The 24034-nt window shown below is 37.7% G+C and overlaps 1 protein-coding gene across 1 annotated transcript in view; it reads right to left on the minus strand.

Moving 5' to 3' along the window:
• Window positions 1–23815, minus strand: part of LOC144438031 (arylsulfatase B-like) — a 33798-nt gene extending 9983 nt beyond the window's left edge. The window contains exons 1-8 of the mRNA XM_078127064.1: window positions 23674–23815; window positions 22364–22435; window positions 21695–21806; window positions 21384–21435; window positions 20555–20658; window positions 19354–19475; window positions 17355–17443; window positions 16248–16349 (exon numbers count right to left, since the gene is read on the minus strand). Coding sequence (XP_077983190.1) covers window positions 16248–16349; window positions 17355–17443; window positions 19354–19475; window positions 20555–20658; window positions 21384–21435; window positions 21695–21806; window positions 22364–22435; window positions 23674–23815 — 795 coding nt within the window. The remainder of the gene's footprint in view (window positions 1–16247; window positions 16350–17354; window positions 17444–19353; window positions 19476–20554; window positions 20659–21383; window positions 21436–21694; window positions 21807–22363; window positions 22436–23673) is intronic.
• Between the last annotated feature and the right edge of the window lie 219 nt (window positions 23816–24034).

A 24034-nucleotide genomic window follows, 5' to 3' on the forward strand; every position in this document is an offset into this window, starting at 1 on the left:
CGTTTTCAGTTTATTGTGGTACCCGCTTGATGCTTTCTCTGAAGATGCCGACGGGATCAGTCTAAAATTCAGTTCTGGTGTATAAACTACAATGTATCACACATATCATGACTCTCACTATCCAATCCATCGGCTATACACTGGAGAACACAAGGACTATACTGACTGTTTTCTATCCAGCACGAAATAAATTGAGAATACGTGGAACTTATATGTACATGAACAGTAGCTCCGACAACTCTGACAAGTCTCTATATACCCCACCAGGCCTCTTTGCTGGAGTTCGCGGAGCGTGTGTTGTCAGTGCTAATCTCGTCTAGTTCCTATCACCGTGTTCCTAAACAGTATCGTTACCATTTACACCTCCACTCACTAAACTTGGTTTAGTCATAGAAAATAGAGAGGACCCTCTCTATTGTCTATGGTTTAGTTAGATACCAATTGGCATCTGGACTAGAGCTAATCACGAGTCCATCACAACGTGCATGCATCATTTTCTGATGTCCGCATTTGATTTGGACATTGAAGTAAATGATTTTACATTTCTGAGTCTCATTCGGTATTTTTCCACTGTTCTATATGTGGTAGCTACTACTTTTGGCACAATAAAAAAAAGATGTTACGAAGACGAAAAAAAATATAATCGAGATGCACGATAAACATTTTTGGAAAAAAAGTCACATAAATGACTGCAGTATCCATATTTTTAATTGGCATGATTGAAGACTTTAAAAAATGAATGATGATAAAAGTGAGATTTTGCCTCAGTGATGGTTTTTCTATACAAGCGATAACATCACGATACCGGGTACTTCACAAACATTATCTCACTGACTTCAAAACCATAGTGACTAAATCGTTTCGTACAATTAGACGGCATGATGTTTTTTACGTCTCGCACAAGCATATACAATGGTACACTTTACCAAATTGTAATAGACCATGTAAATATTACATTGACCGATGCAGATCTTGCTCGCGCAGGTTGGGTAGATTTATATGCTACGTTATGCCTTAGGCCTAAAAAATAACTGTTTGGTTTCTGTTACCCGACCCACCTAGTTTTTCACTGCCGACCCTTAACTTTTTTTTTACGTGTTCTTGAAAAACTAACAAAATCGCAACAATTGTGAAGTCTCACGAGACATAGTGGATGCAGAAACTGACATCAACTTAAAAAGACAATATAAAACTGTTCCTCCAATCTGTAATGGTTGTACATCTAATGGAAAGAAGCCAATAACACAGAGATCATTTGGAAAAAATGGAAAACCAGAATTAGACACTCGCACATGAATAAAAATAAATCTACCTACCCCACCTATTTATTTATTTTGCCTAATCGGAACAACACAATTTTTTTAATAGGCCTATTTCCTAACTCAAGCTTAAATTATTGGACCCTTGTGAACCAAAAATGTGCGAAAATACAACGCCAAAATAGTAACGCTTTGCACGGTTTTCACACTGAGCAATACGATTAGATCATAGACAGTGAAGTTCTCCAGTGTCTCTGGTTAGACCGACAACAATGAAACCGTTAGCGGGATCTCAGAGTCATACTCATTCACATACAATTTTTTATGGCTGTTCACGTTGGTTAGCAACATCTCTGTCTTTGAGTTTGAATGAAATCGCTGCCATTCCCTACAGGAAACTGTTCTATGGAATTACATGCCAGGAGCGCTTTCAATATCATAGAATGTTTTGTTGATCTTTTTTTTTCTTTTTTTCTTTTTTTTTTCTTCTTTTTTTTTTTGGGGGGGGGGGGGTCGACAACTTTTACCAAGACAACCATTATATTAATCATTATAGTAACTACCTAGCATGGCTAATAGCCATGCTGAGGTAGAACTGTAGATTGCTAAAATGTTATGGGTTGCTGGTTGTACACAACCTCAGCATATGCCACTTGACTTTCAGGCATTAATAGGTGGCAGAAATAGTCCGCACCAGGGCCGCTCTGTAGTCCGCATAAAAGGGTGACTAAGCCCAGACAATATTGTCCAGACCAGATTTGGAGGTGTGAACGCATTTAAAGCTGACTCGGTTCTAAATCTTGGTGCATATTCATGAGGTCGACACCTAGAAAATGAACCATGTGTACATTTCTTTTGTCTTTTGTTAGTTAATTTATGCGGGTAAACTGTGTCTTCACTAACATTTTCCACTAAAAGTTTCAAAATTGTCTTGTTTTTTGAAGGACTACTATAATAATATTTCACCGCCCTTGCTTTATTGTCATATCAGGAAAGTCAAGAACTTGACAAAAGCTATTCAAAACAAAGTAATCAAAGTTGTAAAACCAAAATGGTGCCGTGGAGAGTTGTGTCTGGTCATGTTCTGATCATGGAAGTATAACCCACGGTCTGATCTAGTAGCAGTATATCAACGACGAATCTACATTACAAACAAACAAACAAACAAACAAACAACACACACACACACACGGTGATATTAAAAAGCACGCAACACAAAGGTTGGTTCACATCCCTCGCATCAGTACCGGTACCCATTCTACTGAGTTATAAATATAAATCACATTCTCAGCTACAACATTGAACTTGTATGATACAAAAATCTTCAGAATGTGCGGGCCATATTTTCACTACCGGCATTGGCAGTCACCATCACTGCCTTTAAAAAAATTAATACAGATAAATGGAAGCAAAAACAATCCTCTTGACGGTAGTTTAGTAGTCAGTTATGAATTATGTAACGTTAAATAACGCTATTCAAATATTTCCCTCTATGCCTCCCATATACCGATAGTAAATCTTCAAACATCCATACAGACATGCGGACTTTGCTCCCTACTAGATACATCCATGTTTTACGTTACTTTCGTATTGCAAATTTAGCTGATGATGTCATGTCAAAGCCACGTGGTCTAAAAACCTGAATCTCCGTACATACATTTCGATATGAAATTATTTATCCGTGATGTTTAGAATTTTGGTCGGTCAATATAGTTTCAATGACCAAGTGTGACCCCCACTGATGTCTAAAGTACTAATATCAGTACCTGACCGGCCATGGCCATGGCCTTGTTTTTGTTTTTGATTTTCTTCAATATTCAAATCTACGTAATGTCTGGTTTGTTAGGCCATAAATTCCAAGCATATTTACCATGATATCACAAATATAGACCAGTTACAGAAAGTAATAAGTGTCAGCAAAATACTGTAATATCGACACTGTTTCACGGATTTTAGGGACGCTGGTGCTTGGATTATTTTACGGTTGACATTACCTAGCCAGTAATATAAGGAGTAGTACATGGGTATTTTATCCCTGGACTCTCTGTCTGTTTATATCGAAATGGAATAAGCTGAAACAGTTCTTCTTTGAGCAGGAAATATGTTGTGATTATGGATATTATATATATACATGTATATAATTGCCAACACATCGGCAACGAGAGTAATGACATTGACTATACGTAATATGTAAAGATGTAGTGTAAAATTGGAATACGGTCGTCAGGAACTAGATTAGGGTAGGGGGAGGCTCAGGAGAAAAATTGTTGTCACGGGAAAAAAACGAATTGGGACGTGCGTGAAAATTCGGATTGTCTGAAAGGGGCCCGGAGTCACGTACAAATATTTTGCTCATGAGTTGAACCAAATTTAACTCCAGGAGCAGACGTTTAACAAGCGTATTTTTAAAAGGGTGACTGGCAGAGAATGTGTGTCTCTTGAAGGGTAGACAATATACTCGCGATAGACTATGGGTTTCAGGCCACTGTGTCAGACGTGGTCTTGGAGGAGTCAGTACAATTCCTCCAAGAGTGGTAAGAGGCCAAGCCTGAAATAGACGGGTTTGCAAGTAGAAGTTTACATGCCTTGTCTGTGGTTTACATTGTGCACGCAAAACATCCCACAAAACCGGCCATAACTAAAGCGGCATATCAGTAAATATGAAAAACGTGATCTTGGTAATTTGGATACCAGTTCTGAAAATATTCTCCGGGAAAATAGGTTAAAATGAACATCAAGATAGCTGCCTATTTCCCATTGTTTATAAATCGTCAAGAGGTTAAGCTATCCACTCAGATGAACCACTCTTTGTCACTTTATAATCTGGCATTATACATGGGATAATTTCCAAAATGTACATGTTTTATCGTTTCATTTTGGACTTTATAGAAGTTGATGACTAAAATTACCTTACCCTCGATGAAAGTTATGAATGCGACTAGGTTTTACCATAGACAGGGTGGAGGGTCTATGGTTTTACCTACTAGAATTAGTTGCGACAAGATTGTAAATGCACATGGGCGAGTTTTGCCAGATTGCTTTATTTCAAGTGATTTGAAAATTGTGAATGGCGGACTTGGCCGTGGTCCATCGAATTGTCGAGTACTACCGTGGTGGCACTAGTCGTTCCTCACTGGAACGGCAAGTGCCACCTTATGGCGATATTTATTGTCTTTGAACCTTTCTCAACAAATAAATCACACATAACTCCCCAAACGCTTCCATTCTAGAAATCCGGTGCCGACCCTAAACCTTTTTAATAAAGAAGAAAAATCAGTAAAATCGAGAAAATTGTGAGTGAAGTCTTGCCAGAAATGGTCATCAACTTAAAAAAGACAATAAAAAAACGCGGTTCTTCCAATCTGGAATGCAGAGCAGATGTCTTTGAAATAGAATTATTTAGTTTGGTTTAAAATTTAGTTGAAGTGGGCACAAAACTTGATTTGGTTCTGACTGTTCTGAATTTAGGGACACGAAATCGTCTCCCTGATGGCAGGAGTTCAAAGTGTTGGGACATAATGTGGCCTTTGTCATTTACCATTTTCCCAGCTTTGTTTTGTACACGAGATGTAAACATTTCATTCAAATTAGTCTACTTTTCACTCAATACTTTACTAAACACATTTACAATTTTGTTCAAGACACTCTTGTAGCTAGTCCCTAGACTACCAAACCAGCACAAAAAAGAAAATGTTAAACCGACTCAAAACTCCGATAGAATGTCTGTAATACCTTGGCATTTACAAAATTTTAGGCCCCTCAATTGTTGTAGACAGTAAACTCTAGATTGACATTTCTTGTTAATGAAATCTGTGTTGGCCTTAACATTTGATTTATTATCCAAGACTGTTCCTATATATATATATATATATATATATATATATATATATATATATATATATATATATATATATATATATATATATATATATATATATATATATATATATATATATATATATATTTAGTCACCTGTTCAACTTTAACATTGTCAATAAAAAGGTCGGGCACTACTTTAGGGTTCTTCCTAAAGTCGACCTTTCGTCCAAGTAGTTTTCTTTACACCAAGTAACAAACCTATCAACTTCATCGAAATAAGTACGGTCAGAATTTGACAGGTCAACTAATGCAGAGTTATCAGAATATTTGATAAGTGGATTTGTATCGGTACCTGATGAGCAGTCATTTGTGTAAAGTGTAAATAGTTTGTGTGAGAGTATCGTGCTCTGTGAGGCACCCCTAAATGTTGAATGGAAGGCTGAACTTAATTTTTGGTAGCGAACAAACTGGGAAAGGTTGACAAGAAAATCCATTATCCAGAGGATGAGTTTGGGGTTAACGTTTAAATAACTAAGTTTATGAGCCATCATGTTTGGTTGACTTCTGTTAACGACTGATGAAAAATCAATAACCAATAGTCTTACAAATGAACTTGGTTTTTCAAGATGTGTATACGCATCGTGAAGTAATGTGAGAGTTGCATTATCAGTACCTCTATTACTTTAATATGTAAATTGGTATGGGTCAAGGTGTGAATGTTTTTGTGGGTTTTGACAAAGTAAAGGCATGTTCATATTGCTTTTTTCGTGGGTTTTTTTCTCCGGCGTAAATAGGTGAGAACGATTAGTAAACAGAGGGGATCAGCTGTATGTGTTCACACACACAATGTGACACCATTATCCGCCGGCGTAAACGATAAGTTCAACGATAAGTGCATAGTGCGATCATTGTAAACAACATGAGTTGTAGAGACTGCCTTGTGTTGTTTATTGCTGTGTACGTTCATGCGTTCGAGAAATAAGCGAAGATGTCTTCTCAGATCTCATGCATGTTAACAATTTCACTCGTCGTCGCGTCGTGATGCCCAGTTTAACTTTTATTTCGACAAGCCACGCAACACGCTCGACGTTGACATGTCGACCAACGTGAATTCATGTGTTTTCTATTCGTACAAATTCTGAATTCAGTCACACCAGTTGTTACCTCTTTCGCTGTTGTGGACCATGGGTGTATTACTATTAGCGAGGGACATGTTGTATGGTTTTTCTCTACTCCCGTTTGCCCCTGACATTAAACGTCTCTTCTCAAATAATGGTAGTTTGTCGACATAGTACAGCCATGGTTCTACTTTCATGGTACAGCAAATAGCCTACACGGCGGAGAACCACCGCCGGTTTCAGTATGAGTAAACGGCAAATAACTAATTTCTTTTCTCCGGCTAGTAAGCCAGGTAGGAGTGATGGAAATGGTGAACAACCCGCTAATGAAAAAAATAATATCGCAACGAGACCGCAGGCAAATTCTGCCTTCCGAAATACTTTCCACGCAAGGCCTTTCGTTGTTATGGCGGCAAATTTGCACTTCCGTATGTGATCTGTGCACTGTGTGCATGTCTGTAGTACTGTACATGTAACAATATCAGTATTTATCAAATCTCGTATCGTCTTTACTTTAATTTATTTGAACTGAACAATCTTCAGAGGAATAAGTGTGGCGTAGACATTCACTGGTAAAAAAGTCAAAAATGATTCACGCAATAGTCAACTTCCAAACACTTACGGCACTCAGTGGTGAAATGACCCAATATAAGTTATCAATTTCACATCGCACATCAGTCGTCTGCTATGAAATATTTCAGTAAACCAAACGAAAAAAAAATCCTACCGAACACTAATTGTACGTAATTACGTGATGTTGAGAACTAGCTGCATTTATTTGCAGATTAATTACGTGACACCATCTGACTTGCACATGTAAAACGGGACGGGTTCCCCCAGTCACCCCATTACTTTTCCGAGTACATTCACATTCAGTCTCAGTAAAAAACTTCAAGATGGAAATATCGTAAAATTAAAACCCGAGGACAAGTACCTAAAACGTAGACATCAATAGCAACTTTTACACAAACCATATATTCACAGATACATGTACCTCCAATGCTCACAGCGTTTGAACTTATATGGCTGTGATGCTCATATGTCGGCCAAAATGTACCGTTAAAACTTATAATCGGGAGTTAATACAAAGGAAATCCACAAAATCTGAAGAGAATATTTACGCAAATTACTGTGCTATCTCGGCAACAACTTCTTTGATAGCAGTTTCCGTAAATACGGTGGCGAAGACATCGTGTGCTAAACATAAGGTATCTTTTCAGATCGTAACGAAAACGTATCTCACACGTGTTAAATTTTGGGAAATATGTGGTGGTTGAATAGCAAATTAACGAGTCTTGTTCTCCTAATAATATTTCGCGTAAGTTTGGCTCTGCAATTCGACAGGAAAACCTAAAAGTAGCAACATTTTGAAACGGCGTTTTCACTGTGACCTCGGCCATTTGCGTTACCGTTGGAGAAATTGTAGCGATTGCTTCCAGTCAAACATCGGAACGGAAAAAGGTACAAAAACAGAGGAAAGAACCCCAAAATCACAGTACACGCTACAGTTATTGCAGTTAGTATAAGACATAGTTTGAGTGAACCACATAAATGTTACATGGGAGGATGATTCATTGAAGGGATGATGTGGTGTGGTACATCAATAATAATAACAATATTTATGATTCGTTGCCGACTTCAATGTTTTTTTTAATACATTGGTGGTTCTGAATAAAGATTAGCAAGCTTACCAAAGTGTGATAGTAAAGATGAGTATATAAATACAAACGTGTTTATGCCAACTTATAACCAGTACATGAAATGGTTTCTTCCGGACAAAGTTTTATGACTTCACCCATGGTGCTACACACCACTATCCTAATAAACAAGAAAGGCCTAAGTACGCGGCGACATCAGTTTACAATACATGTATGAACATGTGGCTCGGTAATTGTCGATCGAACTCTCAATATTGCGCACTAATTAGCTGGCAACATGGTAATTTGCTGACCGGGGAAATTAGTGCGATGACTGCAATACACCGATTGAGGGCGCTTACACCGGCGTAAAGCGTTCACACCTACAACTGAGTACAAGCTAATCCTTTCCTCCGGAGGATCTCCGGAGCTGAATCAACCAAAACCTCCGCAGTAAAATAATCCACAGATTCTCCGGAGTCGACCATTCACACACGCAAATTACCTCCGGAGTTAATTTAAGTCACTGATTCTCCGGAGGATAGGTCCTAGTGTGAACGGAGTAAAAAATACGCTCGAAGCATTTCATCACAATGGAAGTCAGTGCTACAGGACGATGCCTTGGAAGTTTTTAGGGACCGGACAGATGGTAGATGTTTTCCAAATGGTTGATATCGTATGATCATTGTACGACCAATTGAACAATCTACTGGAAACACTAGCTAACTGCGATGCATAGACATTCAGTAACCTACCACATATGTTATCAGGACCCATAGCTTTCCTTATATTTAGTTTCTTAAAAATAGACAACTCGTTTATCACTGATTTCAAATTAACTCTTCTTTTCTTCTTATTTACTCTCAAGATCTAACCCGATGTTATCTATTTCCTTTCCAAAATCGTGAATATCAAAGCGACAGTACATTACAACTTCGCCTCGCCACCACCCTGTGTTGCTTGGCAAGGTGGTAAATAAAACAAGTTTGCCTTTGGGATTATATTAACTGGGATTGTCGACACTGAATAATCCGGTCAATCATGGCACTGCGCTCATTGTATGTCACGGCGTACAAGTATAAACGACGTTCATACTTCCATGACCATAGTTTCTGCGACCTGTCATTTGTTTGACCATAGACACTCCACCTTTGTGGAGGGTCCATGGTTTGATGGGATGCGTTAATTCTGGCAAACTTGTTTGGCAAATCGATCTGACGCAATATAGCTTGTGACCGTGGCATGCATAGCTTGGGTCAAAATCTATAACACCATTAAAGTATAAATAATGTTTAAACTTCCACGATAACACATACCTTTGAGAAATTATACTGACAGTATAATTACTCCAAGCACAGACTATTCTCGTGTCAAACTCCGACACGAACTTGTTTTTCCTTGAAGAGTATATCTCGTGAGACCTATGGAAATTATCAAAATCTATATTGTAGTTGAAAAGAGCAAGAATGAAAAGAGGGGAAATTTAAGGGACATCATTTCTATATACACGTGTATTGTGCAAAGAACCCGATATCTTTGACCGCGTTGCCGTCAACCGAGCAATGGTAATATATATATATATATATATATATATATGTATATATATATATATATATATATATATATATATATATATATATATATATATATATATATATAAGAGGTAAGTCATAAACTGAAGGAAAAGTGCTCAATACTGAGAAGTAGAGCTGTATTTACACAAAGTACACAAGTTATGGTACGGAGGCCGTTACGATCTTCAGACGACTAAATAACGGAAATTCAAGTGATAGAATTCGATGCGCGTTGTTGAGTGACATGGTGGAATGATAGAATGTATTTGTTTTCGTGGACGATTTAGTGGACGATCTAGTGGAATTAATCTCTAAAAAAAAACATGAATCATGGTCTGAGTACTTCACAAATGTATTCAATGCTCAAGTCCAAAGTGATGAAAGTTTCTCGATTTCTATGATCTTATCAGATCCACCTTGATAGACATAAATTCAGGCATTAATGGTGAGATTAATATCCGACTGTAGTCTTTTGGACAAGGTAATTACTTTGATAGTCTAGTTCCTATACTGTATCATTACCATTTATACCTCCACTCAAAGTATAGTCAGAGTCGTTACTCTAGAAGTCTTGAAATGCATGAGATGCAATTTAAAATTCATTTACAGCCACCCACACAGTCATTAACATCATGTCTTTGTTAATAAATCACAAAACTCTAACCAATAACACAGTCCCTCATAAAGTTAGTGTTTATTGGGACAGTAATGTTCAAATGTGGTATATTTGTCAGCCCATGATGCTACTTATATACTGTTTACATCACCAAAACATTTAGGTTTCACTGATTGGGTGAACAACTTTTTGTGCTATTTGAGGGGCTTTTGGCTAGACGTGGTTTAGTTAGAAACCATATTGGCATCCAGACTATTACTTTGAAGGAGATCATTGAAGAACAATAAAAATAAAACTCAAGGTGTGGATATGGGATCAGTGTGGCATTCTACATAGACATTCTCCAACAATTCTTGTAGACATGTTATGTAACCATTTTTTCTTCACGAAAGGCATGTTCCCACAGGAATCAATGGGGTAGGGGTTTCTAACATTGTCTTTTGAAAGTAAATTACATGTATGTCAAAACTAAAATTATTGTATTTACTAAGAGATGAAATTCTTAAGAAAATTGAAAAGTGGTTATTGGTGGTCATAAACTCGACGTTGTTCGCTTTTTATGAATATCTAGGCGTGATTATGTCAAGCAGTGGTCTATGGTATTTAGCGCTTGCAGCTCAAGCGAGTAAAGCAATGATTGCGGTCATGAGTCAACTTGCAAAACTTGGGGACCTCCTAGTCAAAACTAAATTTAAAAGTTTTTGACTGTAAACTATTACCGATATTAAATTATACAGTGGAGATTTTGGGTTTTAATAGGTCTACTGAAACTGAACGTGTTCAAAGTAAATTTCAGTGTTATATTTTGAGTCGTATATAAACATATATGTAGTCTTTGAGTATGGGAGCTACAAAAATGCTTGACAAGTGTTCATTACGGGAAGTAGGCTGAAATATTTTGAGATTGCTGAACGAGAGCTGCAAAACTTTAACCTCAGACCACTTCTCCTCAGCCCTGGTTCAAGTTCTTAGGTCATAGTGGTGTAAACTACATCTCAGACCACAATGTAGTGACCTGAGACTACATGTACATGTAGGCCCTACCTACTGGTATATTATGTAACTGCACTTGACGCCAGTGTGATTTCTAACTAAACTGTGTTATTGAAAGAACCGATGTGACGTCATCTGTTTTCTTTGTACCTGACACAATCCTAGCTGCTGTATTTTGGGCATGTTCAAGAGGGACAATGTTTTTAGCTGGCAGCCCATACAGAAGGGCCATTCAGTAGTCAGGTATCGATGATATAAGTGCATGACCAAGGTTCTGACAAACTCCGTTTGTAAGATACTGGCGTATGCGACCATAGACAGTGGAGGGGCCCCCTCCACTGTCAATGATGCGACCTATTGTTCGGGGGTGAAAAAGAACTGATCTACATGTCAACGAGATGTGCTTCTTGAGGTTATAACGGTCATCAATTGTTACACAAATGGTACATGCTGAATCCACTAACTGCACAGAAGACGATCCCATGTTGATGTGGTTCATGAGACGAGGAAGCCTGTTGAACTGAGACGTGATAAGGAGGACCTCGGTTTTGCCATCATTAAACTAGCTTATTTTGGGTCGTTTAATATCATGTGCAACAGTTTCCATCTTAGTTACTGTAGTTGACGTATGTGATTGGGGAAATATATTGGTAAATCTGGTTGTCGTCTGCATGTTGTTGCATATTGAGATTTTGATGTCGGATTAGCTTTCCAAGTGGTGATGTGTATAGACAGCATACGCGTGTAAGAGTGGACCAAGCACAGGGTTTTGTGACACTCCACACTGCAAATGTTTGGTTTCTGATATGCCTTGTACAGAAATGGACTGTTGTATATCTTTGAGGTATAAAGACTCTAGTCGAATGCCTGTAATACCGAGCTCGGAATAAACTTGAAATTATGCTGGAGTCAGAATTTACGGGGGGGGGCATGAACAAAATTGAGGTTCAAAGGGAGGGGGGCATGACAATTGTGATGGTCTGAAAGGGCCCCCGAATATTCTGCTCATGATTTGAACCAAAATTAAACCTCAGGAGCAGTTGTTTACCAAGTAAATTTACATTTGTATAAGTGTATGCCTCTCTCTCTCTCTCTCTCTCTCTCTCTCTCTCTCTCTCTCTCTCTCTCTCTCTCTCTCTCTCTCTCTCTCTCTCTCTCTCTCTCTCTCTCTCTCTCTCTCTCTCTCTCTCTCTCTCTCTCTCTCTCTCGTCGCCGTATGTCTCCTTCTCTCTTGCTCTATCTCTCTGTGTGGAGACTTTGTTGAACATTCAAACCACAGGAGCAATCGTTTACCTTGTACTTTGCAAAATTGTTCACTTCATTTACCTACCACACATTTAATTATTAGGCAGCCAATGGCCAAACGAATGTGTGTGTCTGCCAAAATATCTATGTATTAGTTAAAGCGTAGGTAATACAGTTGTAAAATAATTTAATGAGAGTACAATTTGGGTATTGAAGACAATTTTCAAGTACTTTATGGCTTCCAATAATGTGTATGGTTTGAAATATTATGCCGCTAAATGGCCTCCTACATGTCCTTATTTTTCAAACAATTGCCTACTGTGGGAGGGGGACACACCCTCCCCACTAGTTATCGAAGGGGGGTGCCGTTTCTGTCAAGACATAGGATTCAAAAAGAAAACTCTGCTGGTTAAGTTTTTCCAAGTACAGGTTACAGCCCAATGAGCCCACATCCATTTGTAAAGAAATCTCTATGTCTGATATGTATGGACACTGAAGTTGATTTCCACTGTTAGCTTACAGTGTGTCATATAGTGTACCATACTGTACTTCTCTGACGTGTATGGGGAGGGGGTAATGTATAATTGCATATTAAAATATGTGCAGCCGGGGGGGGGTATGGACGTCGCCATCTTTCAAGCGCTAAATTACCTGTTAATCGAGATTTGTTTCAAAACATTAGCATGGTTGATAATATATGTGAAAGGGGTAAACTAAGAATGGTTTCTGGGATCGCCTAAGTCAACACGACATATATTGTGGATGGTCTGAGATATTCGATTACGATTCACATCGTCCGATTTCCAATCGGCCCAATATCCATATTAACATTCTTTATCGTTTCAAAATCACAAAAATGCATATGTCGTGGTGGGGTGAGTACCGACTCTAGTTTGGTCTCCGCGCTCTCTCTCTCTCTCTCTCTCTCTCTCTCTCTCTCTCTCTCTCTCTCTCTCTCTCTCTCTCTCTCTCTCTCTCTCTCTCTCTCTCTCTCTCTCTCTCTCCCGTCTCCCCCTCTCTCTCGTCTCCGTATCGAAACTTATTCAGTCATAAAATCATCAGGTTTCTGACAATTTCCAATACCTGTTACAAGAAAGACTGCAGTACAAGAATATTTGGTTAGCTACATGTATTACATCTGATGCCTTATACGTGACACGCACGATAATTGTCCAGTTTGCATCAGAGGGTGTGCCTCGCCTTTTGTACATGTGCCGTACGTCTGGCTTGTCTGTCAGTGTCACATTTTGCTTCCCCTCTTCAGTTTTCTCAGATGTTTTAAGAATTTAAACATAGTCAGTGTCTGATCGACAAAAATTCTTTCCACTGAAGTTTAGAAAACATTTAGTGCAACTCTACGTAAACGTCATGTTGATTCATCATACATCATCATGAGACGTCACATTGACCTCACACTTCGCTTCGCGCTTCCTTCAACGTCCGGTCGTTATGAAACTAGTTCGAAGGCTTTCGCTAGCGATAGCGTGGCCAGTCTTGTTTTACTGCGTAATCGTCTAATGTTTTCCAAATAATTATGAATTAATTTATCTTTTTGTTTACACTTTGGGTATTTTACTTGCTATTAGAACTCCCGGGCAACTCATATTTAATTTTCCAACCTTAGAATCTGTTCAATGATCGTCAGGTTTGAGTACTTTCCTAATATAAGTTATAGCTGGGCGTTGTGACCGGTAACCGGCTATTATCTACATCACTGCCTACTAGGTACGTCAAAAACACACCGTTCGCACATGTGAGCCTGATTTTAGGCAAAATATCGGGCTATTAGAGTGCATACAGGCCCTTTTGTTCGCTTGTATTGTTTGCATTTGGTATTTGGCATTTCGAACGTTGTTTATTTGCACCATTCACAGTGTCTTATCATGCTTTGTGTAACTTGTAAGCCTAATCGACAACTGGGCCAACGGTTTTTACTAGACAAATTTGAAACAAATTTTGCGTCAGTTTGATGGTAAACCTGCTATATTGACTACCAAACTTAGTTAACCCCAGTTATTTTTACTCATGTTGCATCACCATATATTTAGAAAGAGTATATATGAAATATGAGAGCCATGTGAAACTTCTTCAGTGCAAAATGGGATGAAGATATGAGGGCAAAGTCAGTGCTCCTTATAGTCTCGCTGCCAGACTCGAGACTATCGTCCCTAATCAGTTTACCGAGCGGCGCAGCCGCGAGAAGAGCGGGACCAGTCCCCCTCTATTCTCGCGGCTGCGCCGCTCGGTAAACAGATTAGGGACGATAGTCTCGAGTCTGGCAGCGAGACTATGCTCCTTACAGCAGTTTGTTTTTCCCGCATATGCATACATTACCCATAATCCTTTTAAGTATTCTGCAGATATCTGTGCAATGTGCACTCATGACTCATGAAAATCTGGAATGCACTGATCGAAGCCAATTGTACAGTTATACTATAAAAACAGGAGTTATGAGTATAATTGAAATAAAACAAGAGAATAAGAGATGAGGGCCCTCAGAATCGTCACGTAGAGTGATATAACAGTTACATGGATGCCGGGCATGTACCCATAGGTACGGGCCCGGGGGGGGGGGGGTTCTGCATGCCGAACGTCATTAAGTATTTCCTTTACTTTGGTGCTCATGATCGTAATTTGGATGATGCCCAAGATATTTGAGGCGTGAATACCTGTTGTTCTTCTAAAGGCTTGTTTATTACTGTGAAGATCACACCCTAACACTTAATTGTTCTATAAACGACACATGGACAAGAATACTATTCCCATAGAGGTTAGTCTAGTTAATTCCTGATGGACCGTATTTCGTTCAGCGTTACGTTGTACATAACACGGTCAGTCAGAAACTATAGACGACATGGACGACATGGATGCCATATAATATTCCCAATAGTCACTCAATTTTACTTAGCTAGAAATAATGTCCACAGACTCAAATCTGTCAGCACGTCTCTACTGTGAGTTTGTTGACGCTATTGGCCGGTCAGGTTTGTTAAGAAGCTCCATACACTAGCAATATTTGTGGCCCAATTTTAAACTATTATTGGAAACGATTGTCATGTCATCTAAATCTGTATTACTATGCATCAAACGCGTAGAAATGTGAAACACGTTTAGTGGTGGCGGTATGTAGTGCATAATGAAAAGGCGTACTACGAACATTTATTTCAAAATGAGCCCTGTGATATTACAATCTACGTACGTCCTAACCATGTAGTTCATATCATAAGCCTGCTTATATACATACATATGTATCGAATACACTAGCTACACGTATAGCGTTTATGTACGTATTGATTGCAAGCACGGTAGATTTGAATATTCATTTGTTTACTGCCCGGTTATGGGGGTGAACTCATGAATATATTCTGAACTAAATGCAAATGTATTCAAATCACTTCCGACTCGCAATCTGAACTATTTTTCAGATCGAGTATAATCCGATTAGACAGGCGCTAATGGGAAAGTACAGAAACGTCCACCTCATCAGCATAAAAGTACAGAATTGAACTCAATCTGAACTATAGTACGGAAAGTGTCGTAAACTGTACTATTTTTTCTACTAGTGTGAAAGGTAAAACATAATTGTAACATAAATAAACAGCGACACTGCACTACATGAATTTGGTTTCATTACTTTGATAGCTGAACGGTGCAGACAAGTTAGATAATGTAACTTTAATGCCCGGCAGGGGTACGTGTGGGTAAGTGCTTCATCTTTATATGTGCTCAGGAACACTAAACTTGAATGGTAATCAAAGATGGCAGTCAAATCATGCTGGCAACATCTCAACTTGCCTCTCTTGAGGGCGCCATAACAAGACTGCATCACATCAAAAATGTCAATCAATCAACACTATAGTGGGCGATGTATTCTCCACTTCCGGTTTCAGTTGTAGAATGGGCTATCATGCCTCTCCAATTTCTTTCCTGGTTGATGCAACTGAGAAGTACTAATATTTACCCTAGAAATAATCAATTTTCATTACCTCTCGAGGTGTGTGTGGTAACTGGAAGGGAATATATAGGAACATTGGCGTATCAGGATCATGACTGTCGATGTATGACAATGCTTTCTTCTGGAATAATTCCTGAGGAAACAAAACGAGAACAATCCGTCGTCAACAATGACCACACACGGCTGGATTATGGATACATTATAATTCACTCGTCCAATAAACCGATATGTGTTAATAATCCAGGCGTCAGTAACAACAATTCTTTCATAGTGCTGTTCCTCTGTTGAACTTTGGGACGATCGCACAATGTCTCACAAACTCGCAACCTCTTCCCCCTTCCCTAATTGTACGGTCACAAGTGTGACATCGACATGTTTACGTATTATATAAACCATGACGTCACAACACCACTACGATCGAAACAATGTAAAACTTGATGTGAAACACATTACAATACTACCGGAAAACTTGTACATCAACTTTAATATCAACTGTAATCAACTTTAATATCAACATATCCATCGTTAATATAAAACCTGGTATTATTGAAGGCGTGAAAGTTTTCGAAAATTGGTTAGATTTGAGAAAACGAGGTTCAGCAATCGCATTTACGCCAGACTTCCTCCCCTCAGACGAACGAAGTTTGATTGTTGAGTTTGTGCAACATTGGGCGATCCTTCCTTAGGGACCGGCCATTTTTTAGCTGGCCGGAGGGGTCGGTATTTTAAAGGTGAACATAGCCAAATTCTTATTACCCCCACACGCCACATTTTCTAACACCTGATATTTGACCACGTCTTTCCACCCGGGTAAAGCTTGAGCAGAGGATGTGTAAATGTGGTGAGTATGAGATGAAATTTCACCTTTGACATAATTTATCCCCGTTGATCTCTCTCCCCTGGGGTTGTAGACAGTCAAAAGTGCCACTGCGTCTCGTATGACCCCTAGACAAAGATGGAGGTTAGGTGGGTAACAGGCAGGCTAAACGTTTTTAAAGGTGGGTAAATTAGACTTTTCGTGTAGTGTAAAATGACGCAAACCATCTATGACTGATTTATTGTTTTGTTTTCACAGATTTGAATATCAACTTTAACAATGTAAATGAATATTATTTTGTTAACGAACATTAATACATACAGAGGTGAATACGCATGCTGTTTCTGGTCCATTTTGTGGCACGCCATCATCTACCAAATCAAACCCAATGTAAGGGCTTGGTCGAAAACCTTCAGAAAACGAATAGACATATTGTATGGAATATCAGATCGATAGAAAAGAATTCCTAGTAGGTAAACTTACACACATAATGAAATCACATTGAGGGAAAAGGTGACATGCATAGGAGTTGAACCAACATTCGTACTAGCCCGATTTCTCTAAAGCTGAGCTTACATAGTAGTAAAGTAAAGTAAAGGTTGTTTATTATAGTGACATGTGATATACATTTTACAAATTGGCAATAACAATATCAGAAAGCAAACACATCACCCAGCCCACCAGGCTTATTAGTCACTACAAAACTGAATTACTCGTATAAAGCACTTAAAAATAAGGGGTGCAAAGAGGACAGTCATAACAAGTAAAGAAAAGTAACAATACTACATTGCTATATAAAGATGATTACACCTTCTGGTGTAAGCTTTGTGAATAAATTTACAAGTTGCTCTAGGCATATTGATCATTATAAAGTTCCATTTCTCAGTTTCATTAAAGTTTACAAAATTTGGATTAGACTCAAGTATAATATTGTAAAAATGTGTTCTTAAATCCTGATAGAATGAACAGTGAAATAAAAAGTGAGATTCATCCTCAATTGAATCTGCATTACATAACACACAGAGGCGAGCATGTAACACCTCGCCCCTAAAACGACCTGTTTCAATCCTGAGTGGAAGTATTCCTATTCGTAACTGAACAAAAAGAGAACGTTCAGCTCTCGACAAATCTAAATCTAAATAATTTTCACGGCGATATGTTCTTTTAAAGATACTGTACGTGCGTAATTTCGGTTTGTTACGAACATGCATATACCAGTTTTCAGTACAATTCGAATGTTTACGTAACCTGACAATCCCAGTATTACATGGAATCAACTCATCATGTCATACATTTCAGAAGACCAATTGCCGACACACAGCGCATGGTCCCAAAAGAAAATCTTACTAGTTAACCTATCACTGTCAAGGTTACAAAGTCTGTTCCAATACCGGGCCATATTACCCCACCTACTCGCAATACACGAGTCCCAACCAGTGTCTCCATTAATAGCGAGAGTAGGTGCGAATTTGTGAACACCTAAATAAAACCTTATTGCCCGATTCTGAATTAAATCACACGGCGAGAAGTTTTGAAAACCCCAGATACCCGAGCAATATTCAAGAATTGGTACCACAGATGCATTGAACAATTTAGTGAATGTATTAAAACCCATATTATTCAGTGACCTGAATTTGGAACAGACTGCACCTAAAGCTCTACCAGACGACTCAGCAAGCGCATTAGCGGTAATAGAAAAGTCAAGAAATTCATGCAAAATAATACCCAAATATTTGTACTTAGTAACAATCTCTATTGTTTTAGTACCGATCATAAAGTTAAAACCAGTACAAACAGTGCCTTTCTTTCTAAAATGAATTACTTTCGACTTCACTATATTTGCTTTTAATCGCCATTTTTTACACCAAGCAAAGAAAATATTTAACATTTCCTGAAGACCATCCTCGTTATCGGACAGAAGTACAATGTCATCTGCATATAATAATATATTCAACTTTATATCTCCAATTCTAAATGTTGTGTTGTTCTGGTGTGTACCAATCTATTCTTCAGCAGGCGAGGGGCAAAGTCATTATAATGTATTAGCTTTTCCATCTAAGGTTCGACTAGAGTCACATGTTTCCTGTATACGGGCTCAAACTCAGGAATATTATATAATATTGTGCATACATACATACATACATACATAATATACATACATACATACATACATACATACATACATACAATTTCACATACATGGCCAGAGATATAGAGACAGCGACAGACACACACAAACAAACACAGACATACAGACAGACAGACAGACAGACAGACAGACAGACACAGACACACACATACACAAATCGAGATTCCTTACCATTATTACCGATTGTATGTTCGTGATATAAAACGGCACCATTGTAGATACCATAATAATGATCAAAACCACGTGTTGGACCAGATGGAACATACGAACTATTACAGAATCCTAAATGCCATCTGAAATATAGATATACACACATCTTTACATAAGGGAACCTTAATGATAGAGGGGAAGAGAAATCAAACTCAGTCTGTCACATAAAGAATCCACAATTCCCAATCTCGTACACAATTACACAGTTCTACTTTAATTTTTTTTCTAAAGGTGCCCTTCCCTCAATTTCTTTATCGCACAAATACGTGCAAATCTTCACCTCTGTGACGTCAAACAGGGCAGATCAAAAACCCATATCACCCCTGTTCTACCGAACTATTATCTACTGTGCAAGTGTTCTTCCAAATCCTACGCTACGATCAAGTTATAATAATAATATGGGCTTTCAAAACGTAAATGCACACATTACGTTACATATATCCTTAGGTGGCATGAATCTGATACGTAGAGGTACTTTTATTTTTATTTGATAAATTTTATTATTCTATCGAAAAAAGCATGTAGATGATCGATGTATATAGCAGCCGGCAAGTTTACTTCTGATTTTCTATCGAGCTCAGAGCTCCGAACTTACACAGCCCGAGCAAATATGATTAAAATGACAGAACAAAAGTCGCACTCAGTCAAATTTTACTTACGTTTTCATCTAAATTTGATATTACATGTACATCGCAACGTTATAACCGATAATTTTGGTTGAGAAACCGTGTACGTACGTAAGTTTGACCTCGCAATGTCAGGTCACGCGATTACGTAATTTGCATAGCCGTCGGACGCCAATTATTGATGGGCGATGAAGTATAATTATGAAACGATGCAGTATTCGTAAAAGTTCATTCAAAATTGTAAAAAAAAATGTGTTGAAAACTGATAAATTATGGGATAAACATATAATCCTACGAAATCAATGTTAGTTTTACGTCATAATGCTCCGAGTATGATTCCGCGCGGACTAAAAATTCTCGCCTACCGGCTTGAATTTGTATTAGTCCGCAGAATCATACTCGGAGCATTATAACATAAAACTAAAATTGATTTCGTGAGATTATATGTAATTATCTAAAAACAATGATTCATCCCCAAGGTCAAGTATTTCATAAACACTTGTTCAAATGGAAAGAGATGAAAAGGTTTGTCTTACTTTCCAACTCCATAGGTAGTATATCCAACATCTTGTAGTCTCTTGGGAAATAATTCGTAGTAGGTGGGTACACCGTGAGGCCTCATCATCCAGTAGATTGTATGCTGTATAGAAATGACAATGTTTAAATATATCGATAGCCATGTACAATTCGTACATTTCAGCTATGACGAGATTAGTCTTATTAGTTACAACTGGTACATTTTCGTCAAAGTTACACTCACAAAAATTAAGTCAATTACTTATAAAAAAGACGTTGTACCTGTTCAATAGTGGTCAATATTATCTGTAGGTAATGTATTGATAAGTTGAAATCTTTAGCAAAAGCTCAGTTTTGAAACTGTCACCATTTTAAAACTGCACTAGTTGGATTGGCGTGTCATTTGTGATCAGAAAACCACGAGATATTCATTGCAAATTGTTAAAAAGACGAATAATTAGGCGTCGTACGTTTTGATCAGTTATCGATATTATCGATAAACAGTACAGAAACAGGTTACAATCGTGATCACCATTAAAGACATTGAATTTAAGGTGCGGACCAAAAATAGATTTGTTTTGATTTATTGAGTATATACAGCTACATGTTTATGATGTACGATATTATGAGTAAGTTATTGTACTTAACAAGACATACGTTTATTAAAAAAGTTCCAGATGCAGCAAGTGCATCTTTAAACAACAAAATGTTTGAGTTTACGGGTACGTCATAATTACAAACCGTACAAGATCATGTGATAGCAGATAGTTATCTTAATGCAGCCATAGAAGTGAAGTAATAATATAATTACTATGATAAAACATAATATATTAATTTGATATAAGTTACCTGTCCTCCGATATTTGACGAATACCTTCCTGTCATAAGAGCTGCTCGGGTCCTGTGATGAAATAATTCGGATTTACATTGGTTGGGGTGAATGGGGGGGGGGGGGGGGTAGGGGGGGGAGCAGGCAGCGGGTGCGAATTGTTACACGAGGTGAAATTACTTGTCTGTAGAACTCTGTGCTGTGATTTTGAATATAAAGTGTCAAAATCTTCTTCAACTACAGATTACACACATTGAGATAGTAGAATTTGAAATGTACAAATAACCTAAACTTGAAGTCTAAATATTCTAATGTAGACATGTATACTCACGGGCTACAGACTGCCATTGTGTACAGATTTCCAAATTTAACTCCATTATTTGCCAGTTCTTCGAAATTTGGTGTCAAAACTCGATCATCGTGCCAACTTATGTCGTTCCATCCTACAGACACGATTGCATACAAAAACCAATGGGATTTTTCATGAATTTTATTTCGATGACGAAATTTGATAAAATGGGTTTCCCATTTGCTACAATTTCAGCTCTGTATGTTACTGCCATGAAATATCTGAGGCTGACATACAATATCTGAGTGGGGTTTCAAAAATGTGGAACGAAGACAGTGAATAGAATTAGAGGTATCGCCAAAAACATTTGCCAATTTTTCGAGAGGTTTGGTCAAGATCTGAACACATTGAATAGATTAGAAGAAAATACAAAGCGTAGATTAAAATAAAACTATTCGACCTCATATGTATACGCCCTTCGTTCAACTGATATATCAAATTTACAATTCACCAAGTGGATATCGAATATATCAAAATATAGCAAATAAATGATATTAATCGAACAAATTCTGAGCCCTGCAATAAAGTGTCAAAATCGAAATATATACGATTAAACTTATTTTATATTAGAAGGTTGAAAATGAAATAGGGAATGAAGTATGAAATACAAGTCTTAAACAAGCAAAAACAAATAAAAACCTTTTAACTTACCTTGGTCATCAGACAACATATATATTATGTGAGGTTTGTGGTGGCCCTCTGATGATGAGTCTGAAGACGAGTCTGTGAGGTACAAAGCTTATATTAGCAATAGATTACTAAGTTCAATGCATTTAAATATACAATTAAAGTAAAGTAAATAGTGCCCTTTAAATACACCTGTATAATGAACAAGTTACCTGTATGTGCTGGATGTATAGCAGATAAAACTGCAGACATTAGCAGGAGTTCCCATAACATGGCTGTACGACGTCGGTTGGTCCTCTATGAATCTGTAAGAGAAAAAATTAGTTTACATACGGTGAATAAATATCATAGTCGTGTCACTAACTGATACATAATTCTGCAAACGCTGAATATGAAAAAAGTAATTTTCGACCATATATTATGAGAAGAACATTAAATATGAAAATCACCGACAGGAATTTAATAACCATTCTGATTCGGTAATAACTAATTATTCGTTCTAATGTATTTCTGAAACCCAACTCCTTTGGTGATAAACGGAGGTACGTTCCGTTATTGGAATAATGACAAAAAATGGTATTTGATACTATTGTGTTGAAAGTACACTGGACCGGGACAACACTATAGATCAGAGTACTGTATGAAAAAGCATTTCGACATACACAGACACTGGCATGTATATAAAACGGAATCGCGAAAAGGGACAGTCAAATCTACAGTATATATTTTGAGAAATATTCCTGTTCAAACCAAACTCCATATTTTGACGCCATGGTGTTATGCAACAGACAGAAAAAACTTCAAAATCAGAACTGTCAAACCCACCGCTTGTATATGGTGCATTTACTCTAATGGTAAAGTAGTTGAAATACAAAAAAATGTTGCGAATACAATAACGATGGAGCTATCTGGTAACTATTAATAAAGTCATCAGTAAATTTGCCAAAGTTTTGAATGATATATAACTAAGAGTGAAAATGCTTTTATAAACATTATTCAATAACGATATACATACCACCGTAGATATACTCAACGAAAACTTTGCTGTTCAACTATCCTCTTGTGGAAAGATGAGCAAGTACGTGTAAGCCACAGTTGTATGTGTGTATTATAGTGTACTAAAATGTTAATTAGGTAACAACTGGTGATACTGTTAACCAATAGCACGTCTCCACAAATAAATAGAAAAGGCGTGATATTTTCCATAACATTCGGTACCCTAAGGACAATTTTCCGACTGACAACTGCCCCCGTATACTATTCCAACAGCACGTCATGGTAAGCGAACTTTATGTAAAGTCACGAAGCAGATCTAGAAAATAGGCGACCTTTACTTTTAACGTGTGTCACTTTGAGTAATCTTTGATGTCCATACATTGCTCTCTCTTTCTTCGGCAGATCTACAGCTGTCACAATATGGTTAACAGTGGTCTTGTCATCTTGAGGGATGTAAAGCAGAATTGCTATAATCTTCATATAGAGTGGCGATCAAGATGAAAACTGATACAAATAAAACAAAAGACGAGCATAGCAATACGTTAATTAGATCAAATGAAGGAATAACCAAACCTTAAATCATAGTTTAATCAGCCCTTGGTATGTTAAACATGCAGAATACTTTATAATTGCATTTCCCCTAAGGCCTGTACATATCCATCAGATTAAAATACAACAGAAGATACCGAATCTGGATAT

The sequence above is a fragment of the Glandiceps talaboti genome, chromosome 7 (assembly GCF_964340395.1).
Source record: "Glandiceps talaboti chromosome 7, keGlaTala1.1, whole genome shotgun sequence".
Lineage (NCBI taxonomy): Eukaryota > Metazoa > Hemichordata > Enteropneusta > Spengelidae > Glandiceps > Glandiceps talaboti.